We start from the raw sequence: 13,590 nt of genomic DNA on the forward strand, positions 1-13,590 counted from the left end.
GAAGGACCATTGACGAAGGGGCGTACTTGTCATGTTTAGAACCACAGGGGGTAGAAGTGTATGTGTCAGAAACTAGAGAGGGTGTAAATGTAATTTTCCCTTATAATTATTATACTAACCCATCTTGTCTTGGGAGGAATGATAGAAGCTAGGGCTCTATTTATGCAAGGGCCGGAGAAGGTCCCTTGAATAGATCCACGTCATTTTTAAAGTTGGTTGAGAAACTGAATTCGGTTGCATGTAATGACGTGAATCTATTCAAGGGCCCTTCTTTAGCCCTGCATATGAGTAGGGCTGCAACTCGAGCCGGGTTTTACCCGACCCGCATCGACCCGACCCGAAAATAGCTTGGGTCGGGTTCAGGTTTCATGGGTTTCGGGTCGAGCCGGGTTTAGCATTCAAAAGCCCGCATGAATCTCAGGTCGAGCCGGGTTTGAAGGGGCCCGACCCGACCCGACCCGAGTTACATAAGTTATAGTATGTACATTTTTTTCTATTGTTAGTTAAAAGTTAAAGGGATAATTACATTTACACCCCCTCTAGTTTCTGACACATCCACTTCCACCCCTATAGTTTAAAACGTGACAAATACACCCTTGTAGTTTCAATTTGTTTAAGGTTTGCCCCCTCAGCTGAAGGTTCGTCCATAGATTGAAGGGTTAGGATGATCCGATGGAGCTGATTTTTTGGGCACACCCTATCTATGTCAGGACCCATCAAATGAACGCTTTGGATCATCCAAATAATGTGGGCCCATCGGATCATCCTAACCCTTCAATCTATGGACGAACCTTCAACTGAGGGGGCAAACCTTAAACAAATTGAAACTACAGGGGTGTATTTGTCACGTTTTAAACTATAGGGGTAGAAGTGGATGTGTCAGAAACTAGAGGGGGTGTAAATGTAATTATCCCAAAGTTAAAAGTGAAAACCCACGCATCCACTGTTACTGTATGTGAGTGTAATTTCTGCTTCTATGAGTTGAGTTGATTCAAGTGTTTGATTCAGCATTGTTTGATTGTAATTACAACATTGTTGGATTACAGCATTGTTTGATTCAAGTGTGATGTGAGTGTAATTACATCATTGTTTGATTCAAGTGTAATGTGAGTGTAATTTCTGCTTCTATGAGTTGAGTTGCCTTGCCAAACAAGAATTTTCCTTAAAAATTTGGTCAACGTGAAAAAACCCGACCCGACTCGAGATTTATCATGGGTAGGGCCGGGTTTGGGAATCGTGGGTTTTCCGGAAAAAAACCCGACCCGACCCGACCCGAGATATTTATCGGGTAGGGTTGGGTTCTCCAAAACCCGACCCGAGTTGCAGCCCTACATATGAGGGCCCTTGCATCTATCATTCCTTGTCCTTGATTATTTAGGGAATTAGAGAGCAATCGAGGGTTATTACAGTTCCCAAAAAGCTCTTACAAACCGATTAAAATGGAAAGGAAAAGACAAGGTGGGTTTGTGCAATTGTTAGCATGGTTGTGCTGATATCATTTCCCTTTGGATATATTACCCAAGGAAAACATAAGCCACAAGATCAAAAAAAAATTTGAGAGGTAAGCCGAAAGATCAAATTCGATCAAGGGTTAACAATTTACATTGCCTTTGGATGGTAGCATTTAGGAAATTGTCATCATTTAAACGATAGAGAGAGAGAGAGAGTAGGTCACCATAAGACCATTTCATCCTAGCCCCTTAGTTGAAGGAACTTTCTTATGCACTTTTTCCAAATGATATCCCCACTCCTTTGTTTTGATATTGGCAGTCCATACTATTAACGACTACTTCAGTTGTTTTTCAACTTCAAATTGCAAAAGCCTTATTGGCACAAGGGAGTGCAAATATCACAGCCATGATTGAATTTGGGAAGTGATCAATCGACCCCGAAATATCTTAAATTGAGCCCCTATGTGTCTCTCTCTCTCTCCTCGGCCCAAAATATCTTAAATGGAGCCCCTATGTGTCTTTCTCTCTCCTCGGCCCAAAATATCTTAAATGGAGCCCCTATGTGTCTTTCACTCTCCTCAGGCTCCATTTAAGATATTTTGGGCCGATTTATCACTTCCCTTGAATATGGTTAAGCACAAGGTTTAAAATTTCGGTTTTGGTACCGGTTTCGGAGTTTGAAATTTCGGTCGAAATCTGGTACAAAACCCGAAAGTAATATTTTATTCAATATTAAATTTCGGCTGAAATTTCGGTGAAATATTAAAATAATATTTTAAAAAAAAGATTTTTTGGGTCAAATTTCGGTTTTCCCGAAAAAATAAATGACCGTTTCGGTTTTATAGGTTTCGGTGTCGGTCTCCACCGAAATCAATTTCGGATTTCGGTCGAAATTTAAAACCATGGTTAACCATACATGACAAGTGACACCAAGGTTTAAAATTTCGATTTCGGTACTGGTTTAGGAGTTTGAAATTTCAAAATTTCGGCCAAAATTTCGGTGAAATATTAAAAAAAAAAGATTTTTTGGGTCAAATTTTGGTTTTCCCAAAATTTCGGTCAAAATAAATGACCGTTTCGGTTTTTATGGGTTTCGGTGTCGGTCTCCACCGAAATCTTCGGTCGAAATTTAAAACCATGAGTGACACCACATATAATCACATATTATAAAACCGTAGTTGTGCACTTGTGCTGATATCACTTCCCCTTTTATTTCTTCTGATTTGCTAGGGACCATCACAAAAGGCATTTCACGGAACGGCTGTTGCATGAGAAATTGAGAATGCAGCTACCTCAGATGAAATAAATTAATAAGACAAAATCTATTGAAAAGTGAGCCTATGTGACTGCACTCTCCTGCAACAGCTGTTCCGCGAAATGTCTTCTCAAATGGCCCCTAGCAAATCCCTATTTCTTCATAACAATAAGGAAAATACTTCTAAAACAAGATCCCGTTTAGAAAATAAAGAAGATGGTGAAATTGACCGATCATTTGGTTAATTTCAAATTGATTTCTGGCTTTCGTGAGGATTCGTGCCCCTTCTCTGTCTTCTTGCGCACCTGTCACACGAGGCTCTCGTCTTTTTTCTTTCAAACGGGATTCCCGTTTTGCTAGCAACCCTCGAAAGAATAACAACAAGATCTCATAATTACACCACTGCTATTATTGCGCCCCTTCACTTGTAGATTTCTCTGCTGCCACTTATTGTTTCCAACAGGGTGTTAAGTGACACGAGTGTATTTATCAAAACAAGGGGGTACCCATATGTCATATTCCAAACATAAGAAAATTGTATTAGTTTATGGAACCAACAAGTTCACAAACATGGTGGAATTTTGAATACAAGGCCTCAATTTCTATGTTGCTGTTCATCTAAGTCAGATGTTACACCAACTCCTCAACTGTAAAGAGATGCTGACCTCTTCTAAACAAAATGGATATGATGGGAAGCCATGCTAGAATGAAGATATCATCAGTCCATTCCCCATTTCCTCACCACACTTTCTTTAGCTGAGATTCGAGCTGGATCTTCCCTGTTCGCTGTCTGAAAAGAGGCAATCTCAGATGGAGAAATCTTTCCAGGCATACGAGATGATAAAAGCTCGAGACCGTTTCTTATCCCTCGTAGTGCAAATAACAAGGGGTTCATGATGACAGCAAGCATTACATTGCCCTTAGCAATCACAAGATACTGCCAAACAAAGAGATATATCTCCATTATATAATAAACCATGAAAGAAAAACCAGAGAGAGAGAGAGAGAGAGATTACCATAAGAATCATACCCACTATGGCAAGGCTTGTTTGTTGTGCCTCCTTCCAAAAATGCTCACCGTTGGACCAACCAAACCATCCGCCCCCTCCAAACCAGCCTCCCCCACCAGCACTGCCTCCGCCGCCCAACTTCTCCCTCTTCTGAATTTCTTTGTTCCACTTTTCAAACTCGGTTTTCCTTCCACCAAGAGCACTTTCTAATGCTTTTCTAGCTTGTTCCTGAGGATAGAAAGATAGAAAAAATTATATAAACCCATATTCAAGAGAAATCTTGAACCAGAACTTGGAGACAAAATGGGAAATGAGGTTCTGAAATATGATTGCAACACATTTACTTTTGATATATTTCACCAAAAAAATGCTGAATAATTCAGAAGTTGACAAAGCATCAACAGTTTTTGGTTATGGACAAGCATCATTCTTTTCAAAAGGGATAAAAACATCAGGAAGATTTTTTTTTTTTGAAAGATATCTTTTAAAAAACATCAGGAAGACTGAAGATATCTTTTAAAAAACATCAGGAAGATTGATATGCCAAAAATGCTGTGGAATGCCATTGTATCAAGAAAAGCAAATATTCTTCCATCAATTACGATCTAAGAGACTCATTTGCCAATCCTAAAATGAAAAACCTTGACAGCATTTGCACTCTACTCTTTCCTTCAATGTATCCCAGGTTGTCAGGGTTTCCACTCCAAGAATTGAGACAAACCATTGTCACCAATTTCTCCCCCTTCCTAGTCACACGGACCATGAACTAATAGCAAATCAGGCTAGTTCTCTCTTATTTTCACCAAAAACACAGTAAACCTCAAACTGCTAATCAAGTAACCATATGTTTGCCACGCGTACCTTCTATTGATCCTCATTAGACCTTTTGCCTTTGACACTTTGTCCATCAATCTATTTTGAACCTGGTATGATTTGTCTGGCCTTGCAGTCTTGTTTAACAATATATATCACTGTCTATATCCATGATAATGGATGGATGTGATATTCAAAATTTTCCCCAGTAAACGGTTATACCCCTAAGCAAGACTAAACGAGTTTGGTTAAAAATACCACCTTCAATTCACATGACATCTTGACTTTTGTGGCGACTCTATATCCCAACTTCAGAACTTAAGATGGTATCTTATGGTGGTTTGAGGAAGTTTCGGGACTCAAAGCGGATGGGGCTATGTGCATCTTGGAGGCTGCTTAACATGGAGGATAATGGGGCGATTGAGCTTGCAGGGTCAATCTCGGTTATCTTGGCCTCCCTCTTTTGATGTCATACCAAAATCCCTTAGGGGGACTTCTTTTTTTTTAAATGCCCTTTGGTAGCCAATGATTAAGCAGATTGAGAAGAAATTGGGGCATGGGAAGGAGTACCTATAATTAGGTGGTAGGATCACTCTAAGGCCGCTTTGGCCAACCTTCTGACCTATTTCATGTCCCACTTTAAGATCCCAGTGTTGTTGCAAAGCGGTTTGAGAAACTCCAAAGAGACTTTCTTTGGGATGAGACATTCGGTGAAATTGGAGGTGGTGTGCCGACCTAAGTCGGAAGGGGTCCTCAGTATTGGTAACTTGTGGTTGTGGTTGTCTGGTTGAGGAACAAGGCTCAACTCAACAAATGCCTTTGGAGTATGGGTCAAATGGCATGAGCAGGAGGGTAGAAGGTTAAGGGTAGATGCTCGGGAGCAAAACCATAATTTCAAGGATCAATACTCGTTAACCATCTTCTTGGTCGTTTACATAGTCTATTTGTGTGAATTTTCATCAGGGATAAGAGGTGTAGGCCCCAGACCACGAGGGGAGTTCTCCATTCGCTTATTTTTCTTTAGTTTGGTGAGGGCGCCAAACCTTCTTTCAATGCACTTTTGGGAGGCTAGTGCACAACCCATAATCCAAAGGTTTTGTTGGGTGATGGCTCATGAGAGATGAGCACGCTTGATATTCTCAAATGGAAGAATTGCCATTTGGCAAATAGATGCGTGTTATGCAAATCAGCCGAGGAGTCCTGCAACCACATCTTCATTCATTATGTTGTTGATGCAGCACCGTGAAGAAAAATTGAGGAAAGATGAGAGAAATAGACGAAATGGGATAGAATTAGAAGAATAGGGGACGAAAATAACCTGAAGAAGAGAGAAGAAGAAAACCAGAATTAGAAGGAGATGAATATTTATTCAATATCAATAATCATCAAAGTTACAAAATAAGTTGTAAAGAGGCCAATATATAGGCAAATAAACGACCTAAGAACTAGAATCCTACTAAAACATGAACTCTTAAAGAAGCCTACTAAAATAAGAACTCTAAACAGAATAAACTGCCTATAATGGAAAATAAAATCCTAAAAACTAAATAACATAGAAAATAAATTCGTAGAAAATCTAAAGGGCAAATATGCCTCTTATTTAGGCCTAAAATCTGCATCATTGGTGGTTAAAGAGGTGTGAAGAGGAAGCTCGTAATGCCTCAACGATCTGGTCACTCGGCTCGGACTCAAGCAATGGATCAGCCTCACGTGGATCTGCCCCAGAAGAGTGAAGCTCACTCTCTAGATAATCAGCAATCGGTGCGGCAGAAATCTCATAAGCATCCTGCGCAACGATGTCGATATCAGCAATCAACTGAGTCTCTAACTCTGGATCGTCCATCTCAGAGTCTGAATCTGATGGAATCAAAGGCACAACATCAATGATCTCATCAATACTAGCATCTGGACCCATAAAAATATCAGCAATGGGTAAGACAGATGAAGTAGTGGGGCGGCTCTGCAAATCTGACTCACGCATGCGACGCTCTAAATTCTCAGCTTCAATTTTAGCTTCGCGTGTACGACGGGCTGCTGCTTCTTGTTCACAGCAAGCTGCTTCTTCTCGTCGAGCGGCTTCTTCACTCTTCAATCTCCGTAGATAGTGGAGCGTATAAAGAGTCATAAAAAAATCACGAACATCCTTCCAACGATAGATTGGAGGCTCGTCTCTTCTACGACGGTACGTTTCCATGTGGTCCCATGAGCATTGGGCTTGTCGTTGCACAGTTTCTTTAGCCCAATAGATAGTCGCTAGTAGCGGTCCAACTCGGGTCGGGCGGGTTGGGTTTTCCAAAACCCTACCCTACGCGAGAATTATCTCGGGTTGGGTTGGGTCTAATTTTATACAAGAAAACCCAAGATTTGTAAACCCAACCCTACCCAAGATAGTTTCTAGGGTTGGGTTGGGTCAGGTCGGGTATTCATTTTTGGCGTAGGATAGGGACCGATTTTAAAGATTGAACGAAAAAAAACCAATCTTCACACCAAAAATCTCTAAATTTGCGTTATCAAGTGTATAAATTTAACAAAAACGCTATATTTTTACATAACAGACATGATCACCTCAATGAAAGCAATTGTATCTATATATTGGAAAGTAATTTTCTATGTTATTCAAGATATATTTAAGAAAGTCACAGTACACCCATATGAGTTGGGCCGGGTTTCGGGTTTTTTGTCTTTAAACCCGGCCCTACCCATGATTGGTTCGGGTTTTCCAATTTAAAACCCAACCCTACCCAAGACCTATGATTTCTAAATCCGACCCGTGTTATTTTCGGGTCGGGTAAAACCCGACCCAAGTTGCAACCCTAGTCGCTAGGTGATCGTGGCCATTGTATTCATGATATGTGTCTAGAGCATCAATCCACTGTAACCATGCATCCTCATAATAGCTAAAGGGAGTGCGTCCATTCCAATAGCTTTCGTCGTACCCATCAAAATATGGAATAAATAGTGGAGGCATAGGGATCGATGTCGAAAACTAAAATCAACTGTCTGATCTGTCTGGCATGTCGAAAGAAGCACAACGTCTGTCGCGGATCTGAAATCGGATGAGTGAAAGCTAATGATCGGAAGAGGGGCGCGATCAACAGCAGAAATTGCACCTGAATTGTGCTGAAAATCATTGTCTGCGGCGGAAACTGATACGGGTGTGTTCTACTAATCAAGTACTTCAACTTTTGTGTTGAAGTCGCATGCCAATTTCGAGCGAAAATAGCTCGAAAATAAGAGAGATACTAGGTAGAGAGAGGAGAGAGAAAATTCAGAGAGGAGAGAAAAGGAAAAACATGGAGAGAGAAAGTTTAGAGAGAAGGAAAAACAGAGAATAAACATTCTGTTTTTTTTTGGGGGTGGGGGGGGGGGTGATTGAAGGTAAAAGAAGGGGTTAAAATATGTGGAAAGAGCAAGTGGGGGTTGCCCAAGGTAAGAATGGGGGGAAATATTAAGTTCCTCTTATTGTTTTCTTACTTTTCACTCACGTGATGGGTATGTCATGTGAGATTTTAAGTTAGGGGTGCCCAAGGAGAGAAAGGGGGGGATAAATTGGGGGGGGGGGGGGGGGAGGGTGTCCAAGTAAAGAAGGGGGGTTTCTTTTCGTCTATCTCTTGTTCAATCGAACAAAACCCAAAAGGGTTTCTCCTCTGCACAGTGTACATGAATAGAAACCCAAATGGGTTTCACCTCCTCGTAAACAGTGGTGGGGCCGGTGTAGAGGAGGAAGGCCGGCGGGATTTCCGGCAAGAGGCGGCGGTGACGGAGACGGAAGCTCCAACGAGGGTTGTCGACGGCGGCGGCCTACAGACCTCCTTCTTCTTTTTTTTCTTTTTTTTTGACTTTAGTGCAAGGGTTTGATGGCTAGGGATTGATGGCGGTGGCGCGGCTTCGGCAGAGTGCCGGTAGGAGACAGATGAAGGGTAGTATTCGAGGGTATGATAGAGATGAATCTGTGAAGAAAAAAATTGGGTTAGGGCTTTTAGGAAAAATATGGGTTAGGTTCTGAGTTGCAGGTTTGATTGAAGTTAGGTGAGAAAAGTGGTTGTTTGTGTTCAATCTTCAGGCAAACAGAGGGTCGGTAGCTGGGTTGGAAGAAAATTATCCGTCAGAACTCTTGGATCTTAGCTCTGATACCAAATTGATGCAGCACCGTGAAGAAAAATTGAGGAAAGGGGAGAGAAATAGACGAAAGGGGATAGAATTAGATGAATAGGGGAAGGAGAGACGAAAATAACCTGAAGAAGAGATGAATTTAGGGAGAGAAGAGAAGAAATCAGAAGAGAGAAGAAGAAAACCAGAATTAGAGGGAAAATAATCTTTATTCAATATCAATAATCATCAAAGTTACAAATTAAGCTGTAAAGAGGCCTATATATAGGCAAATAAATAACCTAAGAACTAGAATCCTACTGAAACATGAACTTTTAAAGAAGCCTACTAAAATAAGAACTCTAAACAGAATAAACTGCCTAAAATGGAAAATAAGATCCTAAAAACTAAATAACATGGAAAATAAATTCGTAGAAAATCTAAAGGGCAAATATGCCTCTTATTTAGGCCTAAAATCTGTATCAGTGGTGGTTAAAGAGGTGTGATGAGGAAGGACAGATTTTTTAGCAATTGACTCCTTTCACAGTGGCATGACTGTTTGGATGGAGAGAAACCATCGGACATCATATTTCTCTTCTAGTTGGGGAGCTCAAAAGCCTTGTTTTCTTATGGGTGAGTGTGACCTCCATTCAAGATATGTTTCACAATTAACATCATCATTTGGGATAGTGTTCAAAAAGGGGAGCAGAAGGCCACATGGAAACTCATCAAGCTCAACTTCGATGGTCCCTTCCAATGAAATCTAGGGCTGGCGGGCAGTGGACGTGTGGTGAGGAATCATACGAGGATAATGTTCCTCTTATTCCAAAACCATAAGATCTCTAAAAAAAACTATTCAACACAGTTTCCCAAGCACAGTGAGGTAGAAAAGTGGGATTTTCATCCCAAAAAAGTAACTTCTAAAATTCATCTTAAAAGGCTTAGAAAATTCCAAAGAAGTACCCAATAAAACTCCTCACTCTAAAAAGGCAAGCGTAGGGAGGCTTCCGCTCATCTTTTGACCACATATGGGCCATCTATTGACATAAAAAATGGCATGTTTTGGCGTCAGCACGATATCACAATTCATCTCAGTTTGGCCCTATTTTCTTTCTGTTTTCTCCTATAATAAGTCTTGATGATCCTTTGATATATTTTTGCATCACTATGTACTATAAATTATCCCACGTAACGGCTCTAACAACAGGCTGAGGTTTTTCATTTAAAACTCTCGACCATTTAATATCATACCCTCTTCCTCCCCACAAAAGTATCATTGCATCCATTGCAAAACCAGATGATATGCCCTCTCTAATATCTTTTCTTTTTCCTCTTTTACACAGTTTACTAGTTTTCATTATACCTGAGGTTGTGAGCATATCTTTTGTTTTTTTAACAAACGTCTGTCATGGTTTTGAATTTCCACGGAAATCGACACAAAACAACCGAAATGTTTTTATTGCCATCCCCACCAAAACTGAAACCAGAATGACCGAAATGCATAAACCAAAATCGTAAGTCTAATGGTGGTATACTATATCAATATTGATGTAGAGGCTCACTTGGAAGCTTGCTGAAATGAGGGGACAATTGACTGATCTTGGGGCTTTAAGTATCTTTTGTACACTGATCAGCATAGTCGCCGGGTGTTAATTCTCCTGCATGCAACAAGAGATGGGGGGTGAGGAAAAAGTTGCAAAGCTGAGAATACTGTTCAGTTCCATCTTTAACAGTTCCATCTTTAAATTGTATCATTTGCATATGTTTTCGTGATTTTATAGGATTTCCACTGAAATTTCCAACCGAAATTGAAATGCTTCCATTTCTGTGGCAACTGAAACTGACACCGACATCTAAAACCTTGGCTTCTGTGAGCACATCAGTTGAATGGGATCTTCGTATTGAGCTCGGCTCACGTATGTTTGCAAACTTCAACAGCAGAACGATCATAGCTTGATTGTATCAGGTCGGATTATGTCAAATCCTGCTAAATTGATCAATGATTAAAAACCCAGCCCAAAAGGGAGGAGACAAGTGTCTTAAAGTGATGTAGGATAGATTCGAAACTAATTTAAGAGATGGATTCTAATTAGGAGTCTTAATAGAGTTTATCTACTTGTGTGTAGTTAGAGTAGTTATTATACTTTAATTAGGAGTGCTTTTAGGCTGAGTTTTCGGATAAGATTGAACATAAGATTTGGATAGAATTGAATAGGATGGGAGCTAGGGTTTGATGGGGCTTAGAAGTTAAGAAAACTCTATAAATATTGGAGTGGGCATGTACACAATTCATTCATTGAATAAAAATTGATCTAAGTTTTCTGTTTTACCTTGTGGATTCAAGGTTCTCCCTTTTCTCAGGCGAGAGGTTCACCTCTCACCTATTCCTCATGCTTCCGGTGTACCATAAAGAGAACTAACCGGATGTGTTAGGTTCATTTTTTTATTATGCTTTGTGTTAGACTCTCTGATTTCATTTTCCATTGATTTAGTTTTTCTAACAAAAGACAGAATTCAAATTTCATAATCTTTATCTGCAATTTTTTTCCTCCTTATAAGCCAACATTTCAATAGTGAACTAGGGAAAAACCTCCTAATTCCGATTTCAAAGATAATTAAATTATAAAAAAAGGAAACCATTCATCAGCAGCTCATTGCATGCTATCTATCAGAAATTTCAATGTCGCATCAAGAGAAAGGATACTAAATTGCATCATCTAAGAAAAAATATTCAAGAATGCTTCAGCAGTTACTTTGTTTTTTTTTTTTTAATGAAAAAATCCTCAGTAACTAGTACAAAGGGAAAATCAAAATCAGTCTTTATAAAAAAAATCTAAAACAGCATGTAGAGAAAAAAAATCGCCATTTAACTTGTTGAATTGGTGATATAAAATAACCAGATTTCCTAAGTTTGGGATTAACTTTTTCATGAAGGACATTCTTGGAATGTATTTTATAAGTTCACTAAAGGGCGCTCTCACCTTTAGTTTGGCGTGGGTGGGGGTTGATTTTAGAAGAATAAGTTAGGGCACTTTATCTACAAGAAAAGAGCGTTTCTCTCTTCAAGGGTTTTCTTCCTCCTCTTTTGCAAGAGCTTAGATCCAAGGTTATTGGGTTTCCTTTATGGTGTTTTCCAGGTTGTGAGACATTGTAAAGTGGGAGTTGGATTTTTGCTTGGGTTGTAAGAAGATGGTGTTGGTGGGTTTTTTTAACACCATTGTTTGGGAGAGGTAAGGGTTTTCAGCCTTGTTTGTATTTCCCATCCTTCCAAGTGAATTTCTACTTGCCGGATTGCTCATGGATGTAGGCCAAGAGCTGAACCAAGTAAATCCCGTGTGTCTCTTTATTTCTTGTTGTCTTTCTTTATTTCACTGCACACTTAATCTGTTGCACAAACATGTTTGGGCCTTTTTCATGGGTTACCATGGCTATTTGTTGTTGTTTGTTTTGAGTAGTTTCCAGTAACCGGATTTCCAGCAGCGGGTTCTTGCTGCAACATAACTAAATTTTCAATAATACTTGAGCAGTATCTTCATTATCAGAGGGGGGAAAAAAAAACAAGTATCAGATTTTCCTAACAATTATTAATAATTTAAAATAAGTATCACTAGAAGGAAAAGAATAGTCATTTATCGCTTCTTCATCATATTAAGAAAAAAAGGAAAATCTGGAGTGAATCAATTCTAGAATGTTATCACAAGATTGAAAATATAGGATTAAATGGAAAGATTCGAGAATATTTCTTCATCTTCTTCATTAACTACGGAAAAAGATGTATCAGAACCAGATAAGAAAAGAAAATCACACAAGAGAAGGCTCTTTCACAAGTAAAAGCAACAGGTAAGAAGAGGGAGAAAATTGAGATTACCTGCTTGCGATTATCTGCGAATAAGCAAGAATGTTTGCCTCTGCACTTCAATTTCTGCTGCAGAATCTCCCATCTAGGGTTTGGATTCTGGATGAGAACGTTGCAGAAGCGAAGGAAGGATGAATCGAGAGAAAGAGAAGGTCGTTTGGGAGAATAGAGTGAGGAATCGAGGGTTCGGTGGGGTGGGCGTAGGGTAAGAGCCTGCGCCATGTTTCTCTCCTCTCCTTTGGGATGAACAAAAACGAAGGAAAAAATGCCCGATCTTTTTTATTGCAAGGGTGACCCTGTCTAGTAAGTTTATGCCCCTGTTTGGCATGAAAAAACATTTCTCATGGAATTTTTTTCTTGGGAAAGTTTTTGTGTTTCCTCAGTTACGAGGGAAATGATATGAATATAGTTAGGGCGCTGATATTCTCGCTCCCCCTACAGTCGCTATTCGCTCCCCTTGATGCTGCTTTAACATAAAACGTTAAAGAGTACAGTAGGTTGCTTTACCGGCTGGGGTATTTACCAAAAGCCCTAACTGGCTGGAATATTTACCAAAAGCTCTCTCTCTCTCTCTCTGCCAAAAAGACACCCCAACAACTACACTCCTTGTCAAAGAATATTACCAAAAGCTCCCCAAAAAAGCCTCCTGTTGGATGATCTAATATTATTAAATTACATAAATGCCCTTTAATCTGAAGTTAGTTCCAAAGCCATTAGGCACTGTTCGGTTGGGATTTTTTTATTACCCATTGCAATTACAACAAAATTGCATTCTGCTACACTGAGGTACCCAAGCAATTTTTAATAAAACTTATAGTGACCATAATACCCTAAAACCCTAAATTCGATGTCTCATAAGATGTTGGGCAAATGGTGTTAAAGGCAAGCTAATGATGACCATGCCATTAGATGAATCAAGTCCTATATGTGAATCAAGTGCCTGCATTTCAAATATGTACCTTCTATGTAAAAGGAAATTTGAGAAACATAAAAACAAAGCAAGCATTGATCAGTGAGATATTTTCTTCCAACATAAAAACAGAGCTTAAGTTGCTTCCTTGAAATAGATGTCACTTTGAACTTCCAACGTTCAGTGAACAAAATTAGTCAATCTAA

The 13,590-nt window shown here is 39.7% G+C and overlaps 1 protein-coding gene across 3 annotated transcripts; it reads right to left on the reverse strand.

Annotated features, from left to right (window-relative positions):
- Positions 1 to 3,222: 3,222 nt before the first annotated feature.
- Positions 3,223 to 12,800, reverse strand: LOC143876664 (sulfate adenylyltransferase subunit). 3 transcript variants are annotated; one of them, XM_077378353.1, is made up of 5 exons: positions 12,487 to 12,627; positions 10,479 to 10,602; positions 10,181 to 10,276; positions 3,723 to 3,944; positions 3,223 to 3,643 (listed from the first exon to the last, which is right to left on the reverse strand). In XM_077378353.1, exons 3-5 carry the CDS (start codon positions 10,253 to 10,255, stop codon positions 3,425 to 3,427), a joined length of 516 nt encoding a protein of 171 aa, XP_077234468.1. In that variant the 5' UTR covers positions 10,256 to 10,276; positions 10,479 to 10,602; positions 12,487 to 12,627; the 3' UTR covers positions 3,223 to 3,424. The 3 variants fall into 3 exon arrangements, with proteins under 3 accessions (XP_077234468.1, XP_077234467.1, XP_077234466.1); XM_077378352.1 differs by lacking the exon at positions 10,479 to 10,602 and having other exon boundaries at positions 12,487 to 12,626; XM_077378351.1 differs by lacking the exons at positions 10,181 to 10,276; positions 10,479 to 10,602 and having other exon boundaries at positions 12,487 to 12,800.
- Between the last annotated feature and the right edge of the window lie 790 nt (positions 12,801 to 13,590).

The sequence above is a fragment of the Tasmannia lanceolata genome, unplaced genomic scaffold, assembly GCF_043159265.1.
Source record: "Tasmannia lanceolata isolate RefF3 unplaced genomic scaffold, GAP_Taslan_0.1 ptg000005l, whole genome shotgun sequence".
NCBI lineage: Eukaryota > Viridiplantae > Streptophyta > Magnoliopsida > Canellales > Winteraceae > Tasmannia > Tasmannia lanceolata.